Source organism: Zingiber officinale, chromosome 10B, assembly GCF_018446385.1.
Source record: "Zingiber officinale cultivar Zhangliang chromosome 10B, Zo_v1.1, whole genome shotgun sequence".
In the NCBI taxonomy this organism is placed as follows: domain Eukaryota; kingdom Viridiplantae; phylum Streptophyta; class Magnoliopsida; order Zingiberales; family Zingiberaceae; genus Zingiber; species Zingiber officinale.
Window position 1 is genome coordinate 12,272,290 of NC_056005.1, and position 26,467 is coordinate 12,298,756.

At 42.0% G+C, this 26,467-nt stretch overlaps 1 protein-coding gene across 1 annotated transcript; it reads right to left on the minus strand.

The window, feature by feature from the left end:
- Positions 1-16,897: 16,897 nt before the first annotated feature.
- On the minus strand, positions 16,898-19,163 carry LOC122029941 (U-box domain-containing protein 4-like). Its single transcript, XM_042589082.1, has 2 exons — positions 18,865-19,163; positions 16,898-17,991 (listed from the first exon to the last, which is right to left on the minus strand). Exons 1-2 carry the CDS (start codon positions 19,119-19,121, stop codon positions 17,169-17,171), a joined length of 1,080 nt encoding a protein of 359 aa, XP_042445016.1. The 5' UTR covers positions 19,122-19,163; the 3' UTR covers positions 16,898-17,168.
- Between the last annotated feature and the right edge of the window lie 7,304 nt (positions 19,164-26,467).

The following is a 26,467-nucleotide window of genomic DNA, read 5'->3' on the forward strand; positions in this document are numbered from 1 at the left end:
TATCTATATGTTCGACACAGGACTTTGATTCGGGACGATATCTCGACGAGTATCTTGATTACCGGATTGGACCACTTTATTGGAGGCGGGTACTTTGACTTATGTCTTTTGATATGCATAATAAAGTGTTTAACATATAGCAAGAATTGTGTGTTCCATTTTATTCGGTTGGTCACTACATGATCTGTTACATGTTATTTGTTTATTTATTATACACTGCATGTTGTTATTTATCTGACCATACATGCTTCCGGTAGTGACCCAACCATGTGATATATCATGTTCTGGACCTAGGGTTTTATATGATACCCTATCTGTTTGTGTACCTTCCATTTGATACATTGACTTGTGGTACACCTTGTATTTATGTATGGGTCTTGCTATGTTATTCATGAGATTGCCATGCTTAGTATCATGCATCATGTTTGCATGCTGTGCGATTGTTGGCTTCGCTATGGTTGAGCTCATCGCCAGTTACATGTACTGCACACACCACCACCACCCATGGGTTAGTGGTATATCAGACAGGTGTGTAGCGGTTCTGCTGTTTGGCTCCGTTGGTCTGAGGACTCAGCGTGGTAGCCGGCAGTCAGTTCCGCTCTGTTTGGCTCCGTTGGCATTTAGTGTAGCAGCGTGGTAGCCGGCAGATGGTGGACTCTGTTTGGCTCCGTTGGTCAGGAGACTCAGCGTGGTAGCCGGCAGAGATTTTTCCTCCCCGTCATTGTGTACCGGGAGATGAGAGCATTGAGCTCCCCCATTTATGATTTGGGGCCAGAGGACAGGAGTACTCCGACAGCATTCCGTCCACTCAGTCACTGTCAGGAGCAGTGATGTCCGAGTGCACGGTCACCATATGCATTTATTGCATTTTATTATTTGTGATTGCTGCACTTATATGCTGCATTTGTATGGATGCATTTGATTGACATGTATATAGGATTATGATTTCTTCGGTCTGACGACCTGTTACATTTGTACCTTGATTCCGGTTAGTACAGTTATCTCCTGATTTCGTTTCAGTTGCATTTATTCCTTCTCGTATTCAGGGGACTGTACGCATGATTAGTGTTGTCTGTTATTTGTTTTATTATGCATATCAGTTGCATTGTTGGTATTTTCAGTTTGAGGCTGTCCGGAGCAGTTCCAGTCGCTGGCCCCCCCCATATGCACGTAGAGCTAGTTCTCTACTAGTTCGTTATTTGTTTTATTTTGGCCTTTTTCTATATCAAACTTTGTTTTAGTATTTTCTTTGGATTTTTCCTATGGATATTGTATGGAGTGACACCTTTTGATGGATTTTTGATATGATATTGGATTTCATTTTACTACGTGTCTGCCTGGACGGCAGAAGAGGTGAGTTCGTTGGATTTGAGCTTTACGAGTGTAGTGGAGTAGGGTGGATTTCGAGTCAGAGTCCTATTGTTATTGAATATCTTTATAAACTGCGTGGTGTTTGTTTGAATATTTATTATTAAGTTGTTTTTGTTATCATTCCAGCCGCCTGTGGCTGATGTATATGTGATATGTAGAAAGTTTCATATTGTCCGCCGTACAGGGGAGATGCTGCCGAAATTTCTTCGGACAGAGACTCCTCTGGGGCGTGACAATTTAGTGGTATCAGAGCAGGTATACGATACTTGCTGTGTGTTCTGGATTTATACGATCTTTGTTTTCATATTATGGATACTTTGAATAATCTGATATCAGTTTATTGGGTATCAGCGCGCCAAAGTTTGGCGATATTTCTTTGATTTCCGTGTGTTGGATTTTCGGGATTTATCTGATACCAATTCATGGGTATCAGAGCAGGGTGTGATACCTGCGTTTGGTATTTTGGACATTTTTTTTATACTAGCCCTAGATGCGAGATAGATTAGTCTGGGCAGTTATTTTCTGTTGCACGGATTTGTCCGTTTCCATTATGTTATGGACTTCCGTTTTGGAGTTATATGGATTTCCGATGTTTGTTTTTCTCATACGGAATTCCGAGGTCAATTTGGGGGCTGGACAGCGACGGAACATCTCCAGACAGCAATTAGGTATGATGTCATTTTGGTAATTGTTTATACCGGTAGTAATATCTGTAATATAATTTAACAGATATGAGGCGATCTACGCGTATTGCTGCGAGACGTGGTGCTGGACGAGCACGTGCGAGGACTGCAGGATCTGGATATACCGAGATGCCTACCGAGGCACATCGGTCGAGCCTCGGCACTCAAGATATCGCGAGTCTGGCGGGCCTTCGACTCGATAGCTCCCTTAGAGGTGCCTACCTCACTGCACCGACAGTATCCACTGCTCTTGTATTTCCGGTACCACCGAGGATACCATTAGCATATCCGACACCAACTCCAGTCGATGTTGTCAGTCGCACCACCGCCACCGGGCCTCGACGCCCAGATCGCCTTTGTGCCCCAGTACCTATCGTGTACCCAGCTCGGCGATTAGGGATACCATTGCTCACATCCGGTGCTCATCAGATCTCCACCGGCCACCTACATTCACCCCACTACACTGACAAAGATATGCTCCTTACCCAAAGACCGGAGTACCTCCTCCGGTTCATGCAGCGGTACCACCGGTAGCACCGGTTCCAGTGTTTCCGCCCGTCCCGACAGCCGTTCCGACACACCTCACTGATATTGCCGCGGCACGAGCCAGGATTCCAGTGTTGGCAGAATCGATGAAGAGTCGATTCACACTTTTCCGAGGAGACAGAGATCCGAGTGTAGCCTTGTCTTGGATTGAGACTATGGAGGGGACTTTCTTTTATATTGCTTGCTCCGAGTGGGAGAAAGCAGAGCTGGCTGCTTTTCACTTACGGGACGCGGCCGATACTTGGTGGCTTACCCAGCGGTCTATCATCGGTGAGCAGAACATCACTTGGGCCAGATTCAGAGAGGCTTTTGAGAGCCGTTTCTTTCCACGAGCTTATCAGATGGCTCGCCGGCAGGATTTCCTGAGTTTGCGACAGAATAATCGGACAGTGACTGAGTATAATGCAGAGTTTGACAGATTGGCCAGGTTTTGTCCAGAGCTAGTTGCTGAGGACAGTTCACGTATGCAGCAGTTCATTCAGGGGCTGGATGGACATTTGCAACTAAGACTTGTCGGTCTTGGTATCACATCTTATGCGGAGATGTTGGACAGAGCCCTCATTATTGAGTCAGCTCAGCAGAGAGTTTTTCCGGATAGGAAAAGGAAGCAGCCGAGTCAGACATCTGGTCAGATTCAGCAGCCTCAGGCTACATCACAGCAGAGCAGGCGTAGTCGATCAGATCAGGGTACATCTGGGGTATCACGTAAACCTCAGAAAACAGGGCAGTCTTCTTCAGGACGTTTCCGGTCTTCCCAGCAGAACCGGAAACAAACCGCCAGTGACATTCGCTGTTTTAGATGTGGATCCAGAGATCATGTCACTTCAGCCTGTTCTCTGGGACAGTCAGTTTGCTTTCATTGCAAACTGCCTGGGCACCAGAGCCGAGATTGTCCGCAGAGGACTCAGCATATGACTTCTGGAGGGTCTGATCGTGGAGGACAGTCCAGTCAGTCCGGTACTTATCGAGGAGGGCGTAGAGCCCAACCTTTGCCTGGCCAGCAGCCGAGTGCTTCACCTGCAGCAGCGGCATTTGGTATGCTTGGACAGGAGTATTCCAGTGCTTCCAGAGTTCTGTTCCGGGCTTTATTATCCGACGCAGGCGTCGATGCAGCGCTCGACCTATAGGCCAAGACACCTCGGTCCCACCCCGCCCAAGATTCACCATCCTCCCGCCTTCTATGGCGCAGATCTCGCACCGCGGCCCGCGCCGCGATGTTACCTCCTCCTCCTCAGACCGGACGTGTTCATGCGATGACCGAGAGGATGCGCAATGAGCCGACGGATCCGTTTTCCGCGGTATGATTTCTATTTATGCCTTATCTGCAGATATTGATAGATATTGGTAGCTCGCATTCATTTATATCTCGCACTTTTATACGGAGGTTGGTAGATTACCCACTTGCAGACCCCAGCAATTGACCGTCTCCCTCGTCCGGTGATTCATTGGATGTCACCGAGGTTCGAGGTTGCCCGTTAGATTTTGGCAACCTAATACTTATAGTGGATCTTTTAGTATTAGAAATGGTCGATTTTGATATTATTCTTGGCATGGATCTTGTCGCGATATCATGCCACGCTTGATTGCTGACGAGGGTGGTCACTTTTCGGCCTCCGAACCAACCCTCGTGGGATTTCACCGCATCGTAGACGATGGCTTATCGATCATTTCAGCGATTGTCACATGGCTGTCGGGTTTTCTGTTACCTTTGATCAAGATCGAGGCAGCTGCAGCTCTCCGAGCGTTCTCGTAGTCCCGGAGTACCCGGATGTATTTCGGAGGAGTTTGCCTCCCGAAGGCCGGTGGAGTTCGCTATTGAGTTAATTCCGGAACCGCACCGACATCTAAAGCTCCATATCGATGGCACCAAAAGAGTTGAACGAGTGAAAGTTCAACTCCAGGAGCTTTTAGACAGGGATTTATTCGCCCTAGTGTTTCCCATGGGGTTCTCCTATTATTTGTCAAGAAAAGGACGGCACCATGAGGTTATGTATTGACTACCGACAGCTGAATGCGACCGTTAGAAATAAATATCCTTACCACGGATCGAGGATTTGTTTGATCAGCTCAGGTACATCGGTGTATTCTAAGATTGATTTGCGATCCGGATATCATCACTCTCGAAGGATTCGAGAAGACAGCTTTCCGTACTCGATACGGTCATTATGAGTTTTTGGTAATGCCATTTGGGCTTACCAATGCTCCAGCGGTGTTTATGGACTTGATGAACCGCATCTTTCTGGAGTATCTGAATCAGTTTGTTATCGTTTTCATTGATGACATATTGGTCTACTCTCGTTCCGAGGAGGAGCATGCACAGCATCTTCGCACAGTCTTGGAGATTCTTTGACGACATCAGCTGTACGCGAAGTTCAGCAAGTGTGTATTCTGGTTATCCTCAGTCGGTTTTCTGGGACACGTGATTTCTAGTAGAGGTATTTCAGTTGATCCTCAGAAGATCGAGGCTGTCACCAGTTGGGAGCAGCCGAAGTCAGTTCAGGAGATCCGCAGTTTTCTGGGATTGGCTGGATATTACCGACGTTTTGTCGAGGGTTTCTCGCGTATTGCTATGCCGCTGACACGCCTTACCAGGAAAGGCGTGAAGTTTACATGGACCGAGGATTGCGAGACCAGCTTTTAGGAGCTGAAGCGGAGATTAGTGTCGGCTCCAGTTTTGGTTTTACCTTCTGGAGAGGATGGGTTTGTACTTTACACCGACGCATCTCTTCAGGGTTTGGGTGCTGTTCTGATGCAGCACGGTAGAGTAGTCTCTTATGCTTCTCGTCAGCTGAAGGAGCATGAGAAGAACTACCCTGTTCATGACCTGGAGTTAGCTGCCATCATTTTTGCTCTGAAGCTATGGCGACATCATTTGTACGGTATTACATTTGAGATTCTTACTGATCATAAGAGTCTCAAATACATTTTCACTCAGAAGGAGCTTAATCTCCGACAGAGGAGATGGATGGAGTTCCTGAAGGACTACGATTGTACCATTAGCTACCACCCGGGGAAAGCTAATGTGGTTGCCGATGCACTCAGCAGGAAGTCCAGAGGGACTTTGGCTTGCCACCGAGTTTCAGTCACAGACTTGGTTCAGGGTTTCTCCGAGTTAGACCTTGAGGAGCAGGGATCTACAGAGCAGGGTATTCTGGTTACCATGGTTGCTCAGTCGTCGATCAGGACGAAGATCCGAGAGGCTCAGGCTGGTGATCAGCATTGTCAGTTCATTGGCAGTCAGATAACTTCCGGGCAGCAGACCGAGTTTACACGAGACGAGGAGGGTGTTATATACTTCCGAGACAGATTATGCGTACCTCAGTCTCATCCGGTCTTACAGGAGCTACTTCAGGAGGCTCACCGTTCTCGATTTGCGATCCATCCAGGCGGGACCCGTATGTATCGAGACTTGAGGCGTTCCTACTGGTGGAACGGTATGAAGAAAGACATCGCGGATTTCGTAGCTAGATGTCTTGTCTGTCAGCAGGTGAAGGCTGAGCATCAGAGACCTGCAGGATTACTTCAGCGGATTCCTATTCCTGAGTGGAAGTGGGATCACATTACCATGGACTTTGTGGTAGGATTGCCGAGGACACGACGAGGCCATGACGCAATTTGGGTAATCGTTGATCGATTAACCAAATCTGCGCATTTCTTAGCGATTCGGAGGACTGATCCCCTGGATCGATTGGCAGATCTGTATTGTCGGGAGATCATCAGATTACATGGTGTTCTGTTGAGTATCATTTCGGATAGAGATCCATGGTTTACGTCTCGTTTCTGGCAGAGTCTGCAGCAGGCCTTGGGCACACAGCTCCGTTTCAGTACAGCTTTCCATCCACAGACAGATGGACAGTCAGAGCGGACCATTCAGACTTTAGAGGATCTGCTGAGGTCATGTGTTATGGATTTTGGAGGCAGTTGGGAGGACCATCTGCCATTAGTAGAGTTTGCCTATAACAACAGCTTTCATTCGGCTATTCAGATGGCACCGTTTGAGGCGTTGTATGGTAGACCTTGTCGGACACCCGTCCTGTGGGATAAGGTTGGAGAGGCCCAGTTGTTGGGACCTCAGAGAGTTCAGCAGGATACAGAGTTGGTCCGTACTATCAGACGGAGGATGTCAGAGGCGCAGGATCGCCAGAAGAGTTACGCTGATCGGAGACGCAGACCATTAGAGTTCTCTGTTGGTGACCATGTATTTCTGCGAGTTTCACCCACGAAAGGGGTGAAGAGATTTGGCATCAGAGGTAAGCTAGCTCCGCGGTACATTGGTCCTTTCGAGATCTTGGAGAGGATCGGAGCAGTAGCTTACCGACTGGCACTACCACCGTCCCTGTCAGGCGTCCACGATGTATTTCACGTATCTATGCTGAAGAGATACGTACCTGACCCGACTCATGTACTGGCTGATATTCCAGTTCCAGTTCAGCCTGATATTACATATGAGGAGATTCCGGTACGTATTCTTGACCAGAAAGAGCGTCAGTTGCGGAACAAGATCATCCGACTGGTTAAAGTCGGATGGCAGCATCATTCAGACGAGGAGACTACTTGGGAGCTTGAGGATACGATCCGAGCTCGATATCCCCACCTTTTCACTTGAGGTATGTGATTTAGTTTACCGTTCAGCATTTATATGCTTTACTTGTTGTTAGTATTTGCTGATGGTAAATAATGAAAATTTGGGGACCAAATTTTTATTAGTGAGGGAGAATGTAAAATACCGAAAATATACTAATATTAATAAGGGATTTTTCCGGAATTTTTGGACATTTTTCGGGAATTTTTCGGAGCTCTTACGGACGAGTTGACGGGGATAAAAACGAGGTCCGGAAAAGCCTGTTTAGGTTACCCTGTTTTAAAGAGGAAAAGATTTATTTTCTTTTCCTTTTCCTTTTCCTTTTCCTTTTCTTTTTCTTTATATTTTTCTTTATTTTCTCCGTTTCTCTCCCTCGCGCACCCGAGCCGTTCCCTTCTTCTTCCCGACGCCGTTCTTTTCTCCTCTCGAGCCCTAACTACCCTAACCGGCGATCCCTTCTACTTCATCTTCTCTTCTCTTCTGCACTGCCGCCCCAATCGTCTATGCCCTAGTCGCCGGCGATGCACGGAGCAGCGCCGCACCTCCTGTGCCATTGAGCCCTGCCGAAGCCGCTACCCTCTCTGGACCGGAGCAGTGCTAGCCATGCCCTAGATTGGGTTGTGCCGCCGCCGAGTTTGCTTCGTCGCCACTGACCCAGTGCTGCCGCCGGCCTTCCTCGGCCCTAGTTCTCCGGCCGACTCCTCCTCCTTCCCGAGCCACACCGTGCCCTAGATTTGGGCCACGGCCGACACCGTACAGCGCTGTGCCTGCTTCCCGAGTAGTGTTCGATCTCTCCGGTGATCACTTTTGTTACTGTCCCTGCTGTTCCCTAGAGCCGGCAGAGAGAAAAACCAGAGGGAGAACTTGGCTTCGTGCAGGTAAGGCATAGTTGGGTATTAGATTTTGACTGGGATGTTGACTCATAGGGAGAAGTAGTTCTTTGCAGTGTAGGCAACAGAACTGTGGCAACGGTTTCATCTCACTCCGGATAGGATTATTGGCAGCAACTTCGTCTACTGTGCTGCAACTGCGAATCTTCTCCAGCTGTGATTTGAGGTGAAAATGTGTTTTATGTATGAATTGATACGTACCTAATTTGGTTATAGAATGATACATTGATGGCGGATCCTTATTGTAGATTGAGTTGGTTTTAAATGAATCTAATGGAACGATTAGGGTTAAGACCATTAACCTTGGTCAATGGTTAGAATTAATTTTGGGTAGGCGATTGGTGATGTTAATTAGGGCTTTCCCTGATATTAGTTTCGTGGATTTTATTAAGCTATTTAAATTCATTTGAATTGTAGCTAAATAAAGTATATCTATATGTTCGACACAGGACTTTGATTCGGGACGATATCTCGACGAGTATCTTGATTACCGGATTGGGCCACTTTATTGGAGGCGGGTACTTTGACTTATGTCTTTTGATATGCATAATAAAGTGTTTAACATATAGCAAGAATTGTGTGTTCCATTTTATTCGGTTGGTCACTACATGCTCTGTTACATGTTATTTGTTTATTTATTATACACTGCATGTTGTTATTTATCTGACCATACATGCTTCCGGTAGTGACCCAACCATGTGATATATCATGTTCTGGACCTAGGGTTTTATATGATACCCTATCTGTTTGTGTACCTTCCATTTGATACATTGACTTGTGGTACACCTTGTATTTATGTATGGGTCTTGCTATGCTATTCATGAGATTGTCATGCTTAGTATCATGCATCATGTTTGCATGTTGTGCGATTGTTGGCTCCGCTATGGTTGAGCCCATCGCCAGTTACATGTACTGCACACACCACCACCACCCATGGGTTAGTGGTATATCAGACAGGTGTGTGGCGGTTCTGCTGTTTGGCTCCGTTGGTCTGAGGACTCAGCGTGGTAGCCGGCAGTCAGTTCCGCTCTGTTTGGCTCCGTTGGCATTTAGTGTAGCAGCGTGGTAGCCGGCAGATGGTGGACTCTGTTTGGCTCCGTTGGTCAGGAGACTCAGCGTGGTAGCCGACAGAGATTTTTCCTCCCCGTCATTGTGTACCGGGAGATGAGAGCATTGAGCTCCCCCATTTATGATTTGGGGCCAGAGGACAGGAGTACTCCGACAGCATTCCGTCCACTCAGTCACTGTCAGGAGCAGTGATGTCCGAGTGCACGGTCACCATATGCATTTATTGCATTTTATTGTTTGTGATTGCTGCACTTATATGCTGCATTTGTATGGATGCATTTGATTGACATGCATACAGGATTATGATTTCTTCGGTCTGACGACCTGTTACCTTTGTACCTTGATTCCGGTTAGTACAGTTATCTCCTGATTTCGTTTCAGTTGCATTTATTCCTTCTCGTATTCAGGAGACTGTACGCATGATTAGTGTTGTCTGTTATCAGTTGTACCTGCTGAGTGTTGGACTCACCCGCCTCCATTGTTGATATTTTCAGGTTGAGGCTGTCCGGAGCAGTTCCAGTCGCTGGCCCCCCATATGCACGTAGAGCTAGTTCTCTACTAGTTCGTTATTTGTTTTATTTTGGCCTTTTTCTATATCAGACTTTGTTTTAGTATTGTCTTTGGATTTTTCCTATGGATATTGTATGGAGTGACACCTTTTGATGGATTTTTGATATGATATTGGATTTCATTTTACTACGTGCCTGCCTGGACGGCAGAAGAGGTGAGTTCGTTGGATTTGAGCTTTACGAGTGTAGTGGAGTAGGGTGGATTTCGAGTCAGAGTCCTATTGTTATTGATTACTATTATTAACTGCGTGGTTGTGACAGCCAGAGGCTGAATATCTTTATAAACTGCGTGGTGTTTGTTTTTATTTATTGTTATCATTCCAGCCGCCTGTGGCTGATGTATATGTGATATGTAGAAAGTTTCATATTGTCCGCCGTACAGGGGAGATGCTGCCGAAATTTCTTCGGACAGAGACTCCTCTGGGGCGTGACATGTTACCAGCTGTCCCATTCATCCGTTTGCGTCTCTTGTCTGTTCTCGGGTCGGGCAGCTCTGCCGCTCGGCGCTTCCAGCGCCCGGGCATGCTCGGCCTCAGTTGTGCCTTATAACCCCCGCCTCAGCCGAGCGGCCCTACCGCTCGGCACGAGAGTTCCTTGGCCTTGAGCGTCGAAAACCCGACCCTTGGTCGGGCTGTATTCCGTCCGGCTGGGAGACCCCCAGGTCGGCCGGCCATTCACCTGGTATTCCGCTCGGACGACCCTTAAAGTTGATACTTGACCTTTGACTTCCACGTGTTGTTGACCCCTCGACCATGCGGTTCCCCTGTCCTTACAACCGGATCAGTTTTATATGCAAATCAAAAGAAAAGCAAGGAGGCTAAGTCCAAGAACTAACCAAAAGTAGCATTGGAAAGTAGGTCAAACTCATATTCGAACAATGAAGAGGAAATAATAAACATGGTCTGCAAAATGTTTACTAAAAAGAAGTTTATCAAGAGAAATTTGAAGAAAGTACAAAACAACTCGAGCATACCAAAATCAGAGGTAATATGCTATGGGTGCAATAAAAAGGGTCACTATAAGCATGAGTGCCCTAATTTAAAGGAGGAGAACCCCAAGTCTTTAAGAAGAAGGAAAGCGCTCAAAGTCACTTGGGATGAATCATCTTCAAAAGCTGATGTGGAGGAACCTAAGAACTAGATGAGGTAACCACTCCTTTTAAATATATAATGCTTAAAATAATTAAATACTTGTTTAAAAAATTAATTAAACATAAGAATTAGATTAACTTGCTACTTAATGAAGTTAACCATCTTAAGGAGCATGTCAACTTGAATCCCTCAATTAACCATATTCAAGATGAAACTTCAACTCAAGTTGTAAAACTTGAGGAAGAAAATCCCACCTTGAAAGGTCAAGTGGAGGGACTCAAGAAAATATTAGAAAAGTTTAACTTGGGTTCCAAGTGTTTGAATATGATGCTTGGATCCCAACGAGCTGTATATAATAAATCTAGACTCGGGTACAAAGCTAACACAACAAGCAACTCGTACTTGTCTTTGGTTACTCAAAATGTTAGAAACCAAGTCTAAACATGAGTCCTTAAAGCATGTTTACTTAATAATACTAGACCAAACCAATATTGGATCCCTAAAGATCAAATACATTATCTAGATAAATCACATCTAAGTTATGATTTAGAGGGAACTAAAAGAAAAATCATTTATCCTTATTGAATTGATTATTTTAATTTTTAATGTGCATGTTTAATTTTATTTCCTTGCTTAATGTAGAACAATTAGTTATAAAAAATGTTTAGCTAACCTTGACTACATAGTATTAGAATGGATTAGGATGATAGTAGACTAAGAAAATTCTGTTGAAGGTATGTGTAGGTTGAATCATATGTGTTTTATCTGGTGCACTAGACTTAGTGGATCTAGCTGAAGCTACCTTAGTCAAACATAAACTAGTTAGACCAAAACCTAGTATTAAGTTATTTTGGTTGGTCATTTTTAGAAAGTTTTGCCTAGGCAAGTGGTTACTTTAATAAAGTCCTTTGTGACACACCATAACCTAGAACGTGTGCAACGTAAGCGACCATCGTGGAAGACGTGGAGAACATGGGGGTGTAGCTATAACTCTATAAAGGGTCATTTGCTCCTGCGGGTGTAGACACACACATACAACTATCTATAACTCTAAATACTTCAGTTCTTTGCTCCTCCATAACCCTTGTGCTAACTTAAGCATCATAGTGACTGTACTAAATCCATGCTCGAAGCTCATTCTAACCTTTTACTGAGTATTTGTAGGAATCCCATGGGTCCTCCTCTCCACCATGTCCCCTACTATCTCCCCCACGACAATTTCTTTCACTTACTCATCATACCATGATCTCAAATAGGAACAAACATATTATTTTTCTCTTATACTCCATGTTTTAATCCACGCATATGGTTTATTCACATGACTTATTATGTTTAATGAGCATTGAATTATTTAAAGCTTTAATGCAAGTATCATCTAATTGATGAACCTAATGTTTGAATTGGCATACTTTATTTTGTAGGATATTTGAGGAGCAAATCAAGGAGATTTGGGGCTTATTCAACAAGGAACACGACATAGTTGTGCCCCTTGACATTGCTAAGCCATGTTCTCCACTACACCAGTTGATCGACACGAAAATGAGGAATGCATCCCCAAGCACGACTGTGCCCAAGAGCTCAGCCTAGGTATGACCAGGGGTACCCAAGGAGCAGCAATGTTGGGTTCTATTAGCGATTCTAGCTAGCTCAATGTGCAAAGTATAAAGGGCAAAAATTGGTTCAAATAGAGGGGATCTTTCCGGCAATTCCCCATCTACCCTAGCCTCCTCTTGATCTCCATCTCCACCTCTCTTCCTCCTGATTAGGAGGAAGGGAGGCCATCTTCCATCTCTCCCGCTCAGATTAGAGGGGAGAGTCCGTTCGACACCCGAGGAATCTTTGGTGATCCGCATTCACTTCACCGACATCACCCTTCTTGCTCGTGTTAGAGGAGATGGTTTCATTCCATATCCGACAACTTTCTCCTAAGCTCAAATGGATTAGAGAGAGCTCAGATCCTCCACCAAACTTTGGGATTAGAAGTTTGAACCATTTCACCGTCAACAACATCTCTTTATTGGATTAGAAGAAGAAGATCCATCCGTATCGACAAGTGCTCTATCGGATACGAGAGGTACTCCACCTTCATCGCTGGAATCCACATCCACTATTGGAGGGAGAGATCTCTAGTTACCTTAGTTTTAGCTTACCTTAGTTTTTATGCATGTTAAATGTTTGTTTTAATGCCCCTTACATTTTATTGACTTTTATTAATGCATTTTCAATTTCTTTAATTACTTGTAATAATAATAAAATAAACAAAATTGATTGGTTTGTTAATGACATAGTTAGGGGTGTAAACGTCCAAGCCACTTGTGAGCTATTCGGGTCTTGGTTAAAAAAAAAATATTCAAGTTTATTTGATTAAGTTAACAAATCAAGCTTGAGCCTGATTTCAAACTTGAAAACATTATCGCGTCGAGCTTGAGCTTAACATTATTTAGTTTGTGAGCTCGTGAACATATTTGATAAAAGGCTCGTGTGTGTGTGTATATATATATATATAGGATTGATATCCTGCGCGTCTGCACAGTGCGCGACTGTGCGCGCGTAGGATATCAATCGGTTTTTTTTATTTTTTTTAATATTTTAAATTAAAAAATCAATTAAAAAAATAAACATTTCCTTATATAAATTTCTAATACATTAATATATCCCCTCAACATATTACAATACTCAATAAATACTTAAATTAATTTTATTTTAATTTTTTTTAAAACCAAATACTATAACCTAATTGAGAAGCTTGAACCCTATAAGTAAAATCTAAAAAAAAAAAATAGCTTTGATACTATAACCCAAATCCTGAACCTTAGAGGTAAAATCTAAAAAAAAATAACTTTGATACTATAACCCAAAGCCTGAACCCTAGAGGTAAAATCTAAAAAAAATAGCTTTGATACTATAACTCAAAGTCTGAACCCTAAATAGCTTTGATACTATAACCCAAAATCTGAACCCTAGACGTAAAATCTAAAAAAAAATAACTTTGATACTATAACCCAAAACCTGAACCCTAGAAATAAAATTTTTAAAAATATTTTAATTATTTTTTAATTCAAAAATAAAAAAAATTAAAACCAGTGCTATCCTGCAAGCGCGCAGGATATCAATTCTTTATATATATATATTACATGAATTATAAATATTATATATTAACAAACAAACTAAGTTCGCTTAACTTTTAAACAAGTTATTTTCGAACAGAGTTCAAATTAAGTTCATTTATCTTTTAAACGAGTCATATTCGCACCGAGCTCAAGTTGTTCATAAACTATTTAATTTCATTACGAGTTGAACTCGAACTTAAGAATTAAAGCTCGAATTGAACTCGAGCCGAGCTCGAGCTGACGTTGGGCAGGATAATGATTATCGTGTGGACTGACAAGAATAGAGAATTGAGGAGAAGACAAGAAGAGAATCTGAACAAAACAAGGAGAAAAATCCGCTATTTGCTAAAAAAAAAAATTATTATTAATTGAGGGATGAATTCTCATACAACTAGGAGTTTATATACATTTTAGACCCTAAGAAAAAGACAGGAAAGAAATCACAATATATGGAACTCAATTCAAATCTTGTAGAAAAAGGAAAAGAGATATTTCTAGAAAAAAAAATCTCGGGTAGAAATTAAAATTAATAAAATAGGACCTTGTTTTAAACTAATTATAATCCATAATTATTAGGAATACTAAAAAGACCCTAAATATCATAAAAATAAATTATTAAAAATAGTAATCAACTCTTCGGAGGCTTGGATGAGGACCTAAACGGTGTTTGGACTTGAAAATTGACAGTTACAAGTATTTTGGTAGCAAATATAAATTTTCAAATTCTTCACGCGTGGTGATAGACAGAGCATGATTCAAAGTTTTGAGCCAAAGTTTATGACTGTTTGAAGTTTAAAGGATCATGTTGGATCGATACTGCATCACGAGCTTAGGTAAAACAAACTTAGCTTGAGCTTTAGTCGTTTATTGTTTGACTCGACTTGGTTCAATTACACCCCGGGACATAGTAACCTTTAATCGATTGCTCATGCCCTCAGGGCATAGTACATACGATGGGTGCATAACATCTCTGACATAATGACCAAAGGTCGATTTTTAAAAATGGACGATCTGAAATTTATCTCACCATACACTTAACGTCTTTATATTTATATTTACATTTCTTCGTATTAGTAGGGCCGACACCAAGAGCCCTTAAGATAAGGGATTTTTTTTTTCCCCGATTTCTCACACGCTATTAATATTTTTTGCTTGCTATATTGTTAAGATGCTAGCTTCCCATTCTTCATCAACACACTAACCATGTCACAACAAGCTAGAAATGTCAGGTTGGCGTTCGATTATGATACGAGCACCCCCAATGGGAAATCAATGAAGTATGAAGACGTAGTGACGTAGGTAAAACCAACTCGCTGCTCAGCAGCTTGGAATTGAAGGTGTACAGTAGGTCAGACATGTGAATCTACAAGTGTAGAAATACAGAACAATTATATAGGACGACGTGATCAGGCATGATGTTGCGTGGATGGACTCACATAAGCAGGCACAGACAATACGCCAAATCCTCCAACCAGTGATGCATCCATGTCGGCGCAACACTCCGCCTTCCTCGCTTATATAATCCCGTGCCGATTGATCCTTCACATCCGCGCCTTGATATATATATTTATATATGCAAATAAACCTTCAAACGTCGCTGTACAGTCATTAATAAACTGACACCAACTCTGTTCTATCTTTTGCTCTCTCTTCTTTAGCATGTTCCTGCTCATCAGAGATCAGAAATTAACTGATGTACACATTCGTAGCGGCTGTCACGAAGGGGATCAGCTGGCGGAGGCCAAGATTTGTGCTGATTTGCGTTGCCTTCTTCCTCTGCTGCGCCTCGTGGGTGTTCTTCCTGCTCCAGGGAAGAACTGCGGCGGTGGTTCCGCCTCCGGTAGCGTTCGGGAGAAGACTTGGGGTGGTAATGCAGGAGGATGCGGTGGCCTCGGCGGTGGCCGGAGAAATAGCGGTGACGTTCGGCGACAGTAAGCGGCGTTCGTCAAGCTGCCCGGATCCCCTCCATAACCGGTAGCTACCAATAATTAAGCGCCGTAGATTTCGAGGTGTGTGTGTATTAGAGTCGATGAACGAACGTGCGATCGTTCTGTATTATGCTCACTGCTTGCCTTCTAATTATGCTTATTTTCTGTGTATTTTTTTATATTGCATTTTACATATCTTTAATAATACAAGAATGTAATAATTATAAACTATTATCATATGATGTAAGATGCTAAATAATAAAAATTTATATAGTTTCATAAAACAAAACTTTAATTTTATTCTACCCAAATAAATCAATTATTTAAACTTAATTTATCGAATATATACATGTGGCGAAAAGAAATAAGAGAATAATTTGCTCTGTCGTCCGATTGAGAATACCCACTCTGCGTGGGAATGAAGTTTCGGTTTTTTTTTTTCCTTCATTAAATTCTTTTAAGTTAAAAATGCAGAAATAGTACGGTAATGCACATCTACACGCAAAGCATTAAAGAGAAGAGGTAAAGAACGTCAATTCAGGAATAAAAGGAATTTTAAAAAAAAAAAAAACGCCCCAAGTTTTCTATCGTTTCGTCGTGTCTTTATCCTGGTGTTTTCTTGTTGCTATGTGGCTATTTGGCTCGGCCATACCCGTGTCAGAATCTAACAATACTTCCAGTTCGGTCAGCTGATGTGTACACAGAGATCAATATAGATGCATGCGAATGTGACTTTTTATTTAATTAGCTATAGCTAAGTACGTGTTTAGATTGTGCTATTAAAAAGAAAAAGAGCTCATGAGGTAACATCAGTGCAAAACAGTCGAGCCAAATTATTACACTAATGAAACATAGATCAGTTAATTGGCCATTTAAACAAAGTAACAAAAACGGCCATTTAAAAGCATGGATAGCTATCACAAACCAACTCCGTGAACCAATTCTCCTTATTGAACTTGTGTATTAATTGAACCTAATAATTCACATGTTCTGATGATCAATATGACAGAGTAATTTAGAAGCATTTCCCCACCCACATTGATAGAGATGAGGCATAGATACAGAACATTAAATATTATCGACATTGACAGAGAGGGCACATACAATTTTCTTTTCTTCCCCGAGAGGGATGACACGTCCACTTTTTTTTAGACGACACAAGCACTGAAAAAGACATCCATTCAACTACAATATGAACTATACACCAGTCACCTGATACCACCATTGGCCTGGACTGGCATGGCAAATCAATATCATTTTTATTACCTTCGTAGTTCCACTCCTAGCTCTGAGGAAAACAATGCACGCAACACTCGCAAGACAGTTACCATTAGGGCGGTTTATTTGGACTAGAGCCCACAAAGGCCCTCTGCTGCAAATGCCTCAAGCTTTGCTCCATGCTCACCTTTATCATATCTGCCAGCATTTTCTTTGCCTTTCCCATCTGCTCGCCGCCATCCATTTTGGACACTATGTTGCAAACGATGCTATCGAAAGTGCCGGCTTGCAATTCCGATCTTTTTGATCGCGAGCTTCGCAGAAGCTGAAGCAGCAAGTGAGCCTTCACTTGAGACTTTGGGGTCCCCTGAACGGTGAGCTCAAGAAGGCCAGGAATTGCGCCTTCTTTGAGTATGATGTCTCTGTATCTGCACTGATCGCTCTCGCATAGTGTGAGGAGGATTCCTACTGCATGTTCTCGACTCCGAAGTGAGCCTTCTTCTAGCACCTCGACGATGGTGAGCACACCACCTTCCGCGGCTGTTAAAGCAGCCCTTCCTTCCTCCAAACTCACCAACAATTCCAAGAGTGCGCTGCACTTCTCAGCGATCTTGGACGACTTCCGGCAGCTTTTTAGCAAACATAACAAAGGAGGAATAGGGTGCAGCGGGAGAATGATGCCGAGGTTTTCAGATATTGTCGAAAGATTGTAGACTGCCATGAGAGCATCAATCTTGGCTTGCGGATTGCCATCCACAAGGATTTTGATCAGGAGAGGAAGGGCACCGGAGGCACTGATACTAGGTCTATTGGGGAAGGAAGCCGAGAGAGTGAGGAGTGCTGCGGTGGCATATTCTTGTAAGCTAGAATTTGTTGATTGCAAGAAGTGAAGAAGTGGCTCCAGAGCTCCAACTTCCACAATCTTTGTCTTGTTTCTGCAATCAGAATTCAAATTTACCAGCAAAACAAGTCACATAAGGAACAAATTCACAGCCAGTGATTGTCGTAAATGCTTTATTTAGTTCAAAAACAGAAGAAGAAGAAGAAAAATGTCTCCCATACTCCGGTTAAAAACGTAAGCAAACTTAATCAAGCAAGTAGTTAAAATGGGAAGATGATGAGCTACAACCATTCTGGTGTTGTGCTTCTATATTGATTTGGAAGCGCATAGCACTCAAGATAATGGTAGAGTATTAATTGGTATACAGGAAAATTGTAAGGAAAAAGCAAATTTTGGAACAACATTCCAAGTCAGGCTTAGTTATGTTGCCATTTTCTTTTGAAGAAATTCGAGTTTAGAAAAATTGGGTAGCAGGCCAAGAACAATCCTTAAAGTTGCATAATAAATTCCAGATTGTAATTAAACACTAGATCATCAAAACGCTAACATGTCTACGACATTATATAATTAACAAGGCACTAACGAATTTCTAAAACTGCTCAACTTATAAGCTCTTCCCACTTTCATATGGCCCTGAATAAAAATCCAGCAAAAGAAACTACACCCAAGTATTCAGTGTCGTCACAACTTTTCTGTGTTAGGTTAAGATTTACTCTATAGAAAAGATTTAAAACAAATAATCTAAACTTTAATTTGGTAACAGAGAAGGTCAGGCGTCATTCGACAACTCGGGCACATTACTGTACAGTGAAAAGAGAGATATGACTGCGAGAGAGGGAAAACAAGAACTTAAATCTTCTTCGCTATTTAGCGAAAGGAAGCAACCACAAAGAAAAATCATTAGAGAAGCACAATTTTTACATGTAAAGGAATCATCTTTCCTGCCTCCAAGCAATAAAGCTCGCACCTTTCGTCCTTGACGGCGAGATTCACAAGGGCTAGGATGGCGGGTTCACCAGAGTCCGAGCTTAGAGACCGAAGCATCGACACGAGGGGAACGATGGCGCCGGCGAGCTGCCTCCGGTGCCTCGACGACGTCTTCGTCAGCCGCCTGATCTCCCTGGCCGCGGCGATCCTGCACGCCTCGTCCTCCGACCTGATCCGACCCATGATCTTCGAGACCTCATCCAGATCTCCAGCAAGTCCAGCCTCCGGTGCCGCCATGCCGTCGCCTCTCTCTCGGTGTACCGGCGAAGGGGGGCAGTTCACCTTATATAGCACATAACGGCAGGCGAAGACGGCGCCGACGTTCCGTTACTTCTCCGTCAAACGCGCTGTCATCCCATGTATGGTGTCGGCTACTGAGATCCTCAGAGTCCAGGGTCCGCTGACTAATTTCAATCCTTACGATCGGAATCTGACGGACGAAATTCCTCGATTGATTTCGATGATCATAACGGAGAGTCATGACCGTGACACGTGGATTGCGTTGGACATCGGATGCCCCTAGGAAAAGGTTGAAACGCAAAGGACGCTCGACGATGCTCAGCATCAGTCGCTCGTTTCGCTTCAGGATAATTATCTCTAATTTTAATTATTTACGTAACTTTTTTTTTATTTATTTATTTATAAATTCGGACCCACTTACATTTTTATTTATCAATAATCTTTTGCTCAAAACAATATTTTTAAACACAACTTCAAGTTGCCACGTAATCAAAATAATGGATCCGATGTGTTCCAACCAAAAAAGAAATTGGCGGATTAGTCAATACATTTATTATGTTTCGCGTAAAAGCGAAAGAGAAAAACTAATAAAGTAATTACATAAGTATTATTTTGTAATATCATTGTTCCGGTTTCCCTACGTAACGTCGCTCGTCGTTTTGTCTTTTATTTTGTTTTAATACTTTTTTTTTACCACTTTATGGCTTTTATTTTAATAATTCCACAATAATAATATCTTGTTGCGTTCAATGAGACGTGGGTAAGGATGTCTGTGGAGTAAAGCAAAGGATCGATCTCGATGGCCGTCTATTTGCTTAACGGCGAAGGCTGCCACCATTCAATCAATCTTCCGAGATCAGCAAGCACAATGAATAAAGCAGTGTGTCTGTGTTGTATAAATTTTAAATGGAAGGAATATTCGTTGTACTATTTATTCCTTGTTATCTTCTTGGTGATTAATTGGTTAATTAGCAATTCTATGGACGGAATTAACTTATAAAATGTGATTGATTGGTAAAACAATTACAAGTATTTCTTAACTGCGTATTTGTTCTATGATATTGATACGGATATAGTTGTAGGTCATGGATATGCTGAAAAAGTAAGATTGTCATTACAGTGTTGATATATGCACCTCATAAAAAATTTCAAAAAAAACTGATAATTCCTTATGCCTGGATGACTGATCTGACTTGGCCTCATAACAATTTTTCACTGGTTACTAAAATAAATCAAGAAGTATACATGACGGTTAACTTAAAAACTCCCTATTTAATACATCATAGATAAAGATCGAACCTAGATGATTATCTGGATATCATACCGTGGCACCATGACTCCAAAAATAATGTATGCACCTCATACAGAAATGATAATACCGGTTAACCTCATTAATATATGATAACCTAGATATCTTACCATGATCATATATGCACCTCATAGTGGCAAAAGACGAATGCACTCGCCCCTAGCACCCTCGCCAACCCGTCTCAGGGTCAACACGGAAGAGGTAAATCACGGACGGCTACTAGCCTTTGGAATAATGACTAGCACATAAAGGAGGTATTTACCTCGATTTTATCAAGATTCGAACCTCATACTTCATGATGATAATATTTCATGCGCTAATCACTAGACTCATCCGAAAGAATCCATATATGCACCTCATAGCCCAATTACAAAGAGGCTTTAAATGAAATGGAGGGATCAAATTAAGTCATTTCTTTTGTTCTAAACATCTACGAGATGGGTGCTGGGAGGGAGAACTGGGTTCACTCCGCCATGTCCAACAGGAGGCCCTGTCATGCATAACTTCCCAGGCTCTTTTACAAAGCCAGCCCAACCCACGAGCACAATCTGCTAGCCAACCCAGTTGAACTTTACATTTGATTTGTAATCCGATTTTTTTTTCTCTTTCAAATCACCAACTCTTTATATTTTTTTTTCAAAATATTATTTTCAGATATACAATTATTCTTGGGAGATCTTGGTGCAATGAGAAACACCACAAGCAAAAAAAATCTTTTAGTGATGGTATTATCCATTGACTTTCGATTATTTCTGTGTTTGAAGAGTTAGTCGTTGATGTCATTTAGCGACGGAATTTAACCTTTCATCACTAATTAGCAACGAAAATTAATTTTTATCGGCTAAATTTAACGATGACATATTGATACTATTACTAAAATTAATGATAATTATTAAACTTCTGTCTCTAATATTAGCGTTGGAATATTAAATTTCATTGCTAAACTTACTGATGAAATTTTAATATTCCGTCGCTAAGTAGTGACGGAATTAAAATTCCATCATTAAATTCATTAACGGAAAATTATTATTTCGTCATAGCTCTCGAGAAGAAATTTTAATTCTATCATTAATTAACGGGGAAATATTAAAATGTCATCACTAAAATTAGCAACGGTTAATATTCCATCGTAGCTCTAACAACAGAATTTTAATTCCATCACTAATATTATAGTAAAAATTCTAACAGCCCTTCCTCATTTTCACATTTCCCTTATTTGCATATACAAACAATCACAAACAATAGTTTTCACAACACATTCACATTCAATCCATACAATCCAAACAAAGATGAATCCATTCCACATAACACAACATAAAAATATATCACCATATCAAACGGTACAATTGTAAAATATGATCAAAATAGTAATAAAATAATAAGGTTATTTGAGAAATAACTTTAACGGAATTGATATGGATTATGATAAGTGGATCCCAGGTAGCGAAGAGGGAGCAAGGTAATAGAGCAAGGAAAGTCAAAAAGAGTAGGTAGAAGGTACAGTGGCACACTTGGGGAGTAAAAATCGTCCGGATATAATGGGCCACCCGAAAAAAGGCCTGGCCAGGTAAGAGTGTTACCTCATGCTCAGCAAACAGAAATCGGTCGTGCACAATAGGTCGGTCGAGCACACGAGTTCGGCAAGCAAAGATCGACCGAGTATAAATAGTTGGACGAATATAGAAATACTTAGCTCTATACAAAGCGAAGATACGTCGTGTGCAGCAAGTAGAGACCGATCGACTAAGTATAGACTGGCCGAGCACACGAGTTCGGCAGGAAAAGATTGGCCGAGTATAAATAGTCGGACGAATATAGAAGTATATACTTAGCTCTATGCCAAACGAATATACGCCGCGCGCGGCAAGTAGAGACTGACCGAGTAGGTAAAGACCGGGTGAGCACACGAGTTCGGCAAGAAAAGATCTACCGAGTATAAATAGTCGGCCAAATATAGAAGTACTTAGCTCTATGCAAAACGAAGATACATTGCGTGCGCCAGGTAGAGACCGGCCAAGTATGTATGACCAGCCGAGTATGAGTAATCGGCCGAGCATGATCAACAGGTTGAATATAGATTACCGATCAAGATTAATGAGACAAAAAGTATTCCCAATATGAGGTAGAATCCTACATGTGAGTATAAATAATATGAATGTAATATGTGATCATATGATAGTCGTACTAACTTGGCATGAAGTAATTTTTGGAAGCTTCTACAGGTAAGCTAAACGACAAAGAAGGTACATCTAGGGTACAAAAAAATTCCTTAAACTATTATTGTAAGTACTTACGTCATCTCATAATAAACTCTAACAAATCGGGGTCTACTTCATGACTACGGAGGTTATATGAAGTGGTATAAAAAAAGAAATCTCCTCCGTTGGCTAGGTAGATGCACATCACGTCAGCACTGAAACCCTAGTCTCATTCCAGTTTTCGCTGTATTTCTTCTTCCTTACACCTGGGGCAGAAGGGACTAACTTGAGCGTCGGAGGGCCTAGCCAGGGATTCCCACCTCGGTCTTAGGTCATTGACGTCTGGTTGATTGGTTGGGTGGTGTGCAGGAGACGATAGTGTTCGCCGGGGTCGTGAGCTGGGTTTCCTTCGTCACAGTGTTCTAATTCGTTGGAGTCTTCCCTAGATCGGTTTTGGGCTTCTCCAATCTAGCTTAGACGTGTTATTCTTTTCGTTGGGAGGTATTTTCTAGTCATATTTCTTCAGGATCTGCTTTGGTTTTCTCAGATCCGCAATAATTTCTCTTCTCCGAAGCCATCATCTGCTTACTCCCTAAAATATTTGCCCGTCGCCTCCAGCTCTTCGTCACATTACGCTTTTAGACAGGATCAAATTTTGGCGTCGTCTGTGGGAACTCTCGCCTGAATCTAAGACTTCGTGATGGAGGATGTTGGAAAACTCAATACCATTACTTTAACTCAAGAGGATCTGGAGTTGCTCATCAATTTCAAGGTTCAAAAGGTGTTACAACAACAGCAACAAGCGAACACTGAAGGTACTTTACCAGTCGCAATAAATCCAACAATTTCAACTACGGATCGCCGGAAAAACAGGGGTATGGAAGAAGACGATGTTGCTTACATAGCTCCTGCTCCTGTTTCTCCCACTCGACATCCTCGTGCATTCTTTCGTACTCCTCTGGAACAAGGAGGACGAAAACTGGCGCTTCAAGAATCCTCTGATGAAGCACCTATGAAGGAAAAATGCAGAGGGAAAGTGGTGACTAGCGACAGTTCCCCAGAGAGAATTGTTACTCCATTCTCTCATAGAGTTCTTGGTGATCCACTACCCAAGTGTTATCAGAGCTTGAACATTGGAGAATATTCTGGGACCACTGATCCTGAAGATCACCTGTCTAAATTCGAAAGTACGGCTCTGCTACAGTAGTTCACTGATGGGGTCAAGTGTCGGATGTTTCTCACTACTTTAGGAGGAGCAGCTCAGATATGGATCAAGAGATTGCCAGAAAACTCCATCAGACGTTTTAAAGATTTCCGTAAAGTATTTTTTTCATCATTTCTCCAACAATAGAAGGTATCATAAGACCCCTTGGAGTCTTTTTTTCTATTAAACAGGGACCTAAGAAAAGTATCAGAGCCTACATTAAAAGATTTAACCAAGTGACTATTGATGTCCCCAATGTCATTACTGAAATTTTGGTAAGTGCTTTCTCTCAAGGGCTTAACGATAACGACTTCTTCAAGGACAGAATGTTGCAGAATCAATCAAGTGATCGATGAAGCCCCCTCAAAATCAATCAGTTGATCGATTGCAAGGGTTTAATCAATTAAACCCCAATTTTAATTGATTAAGGCTGATTTTAAGTGATTAATAGAGTTTCCTAATCACTTAAGGCCCTGATTTCAACTTAAATAAGTTTATTTAAGTTAAATAAGTCAAGTTTAGTCGTGTTAACCATCCTTAATCCTATGAAACTCATTTATGAATATTTAAGGGTACTTTTCTTGATGAAAATAAGAATGGATTGGTTAAAATAAATTAAGTTGGAGTTTAGGATGAGGTTTAGTTTTAAAGTTGGATTTTAAACCTCAAAACTTTAAATTTTAGGTTTCCTAAAGGTTTAGGAATTTTAAATCATTGTTGGTGCAATAATAGAAATTTGGAGCATGTTTTGAGGGGAAGATACTCCTTAAAGACATGGTTTGATTTTATTCCAAAATAATGAAACAATGGAAGGTTGGAAACCTTCATTGTGATGAATGCTCAAGGTTGAGTATTGGAAAATAATAGAAAATTAGATATCTTTATTGTGGAGTGTTAATTCTCTATAATGAGCATTATGTGGTTAATATTCAAGGGTGAACATTGGAGATAATAAAGGGTATGAGACATTCATTGTGATGTTGTGAACAATAAGTGAAGTTGTAAGAAACATGTGGATAACTCTTTAGGAGAAGAGTTTTGATGTGTGCCAAAGGGTGAGAATGTAAGGTTTAAGTTAGGCTTTTATTATCCAAAGGGGTAGTTTATCCTCTTAGAAAGAGAGAGAATTAAAGAAACTCTCATTCATGCTTTGGAATGAAGAAAAGTTAAGGTTATGAGATAAGCCTAACTTAAACGTATTGTCAAACGTCAAAAAGAGAGAGATTTTTAGTGTAATTTTCCCTTGGTCAAAGTTGATCGGGTTGACTAAGCTTGAATTGACACAAATTTGAGTCTTAATATTTGAGTTTTGATGTTTAACAATATATGGAGATTGCATGTGCAATTGTTTATATTGGAGATTGACGGTCAAAGGTTGACCAGAAAAGTCAAGTAGATCAAGGTTGACCGGATACTTGAATGGAAAGTCCTAATTGGAGGTTAGACATGAGAAAGTCCAATAGGAAGGTTGGTCGAAGAAGAAAATCCAAGTGGTTCAGTGTTGACCAGACACTTGGTATGGAAAGTCCTAGTATGTGAAATTAGGCAGATTGGAAAATCCTAGTGAGTAAAGCTAGGTAATGAAAATCCCTAGTGATTGAAGTTAGATAGATATTAAAAGTCTTGGAGAGTGAAGCCAAGCAGATTGGAAAATCCTAGTGAGTGAAGCTAGGTGATGAAAAGTCCTAGTGAGTGAAGCTAAGCATATGCCAAAAGTCCTGGTGAGTGAAACCAGGTGAAAAATCCTAGTCAGTGAAGTTAAGCAGTGAGAAAATCCTGGTGAGTGAAGCTAAGAAATTAGAAAGTCTTGATAAGTGAAGCTAAGTAGTGAGAAAGCCCTAGTGAGTAAAGCTAGGCAATGAGGAAATCTTGATGAGTGAAGCTAGACAGTTGAAATTTAAGTGGATCAAGGTTGACCGAACATCTGGTGAGTGGAAGTCCAAGTGGGTCATGGATGATCGGACACTTGGCACGAGACAGAAAGTCCAAGTGGGCCAAGGCTGACCGAACACTTGGCACGAGGAGGGAAGTCCAAATGGGTCAATGGTCAAACATCTGGTGATAGGAAAGTCCAGGTGAGTAAAAAGATTGACCAGACATTTGGCACGAGGAGAAAATTCCAAATGGGTCAAAAGACTGACCGGACACTTGGTAGAGGAGTCCCGACAGGTCACGATTGACCAAATATTGGGTAAAGGAATATTAGAGTAATCGCTTAATCTCATTGTTCCGAGAAACAAGATGAAGTTGAATCGATTAGGATAATCAATTAGGCTAATGGATTAAGGTTGTTTCTGTGGGGAATAGTAGCTATGGTAAGTGATTAAGCTTCTAGGTCATTCTCGCACAAACACAAGTGTTCCGGATATGAGAATGGCATGGGAGGAATTAATGGGAGGTCAAAGGGCGTTTTGGTCTTTTGGGCTCATTAAGGGTTTGGAGTGCTTTTAAGCACTGTTGAGAGAGAGAGAAGAGGGGGAGGGGTTCGTGATTTTGGGCCGCCGCCAACCATCAAGGAGATTTTTTCTCCTTCTCCAGCTCTCCACCGGCGCCGACGAAGCCGCCGGCGCTCCCTTCTTCTCCTCCTCTCCCCCCTCGCCGGCAGCCTCCGCGCGCACAGCAGCCCCCTCGC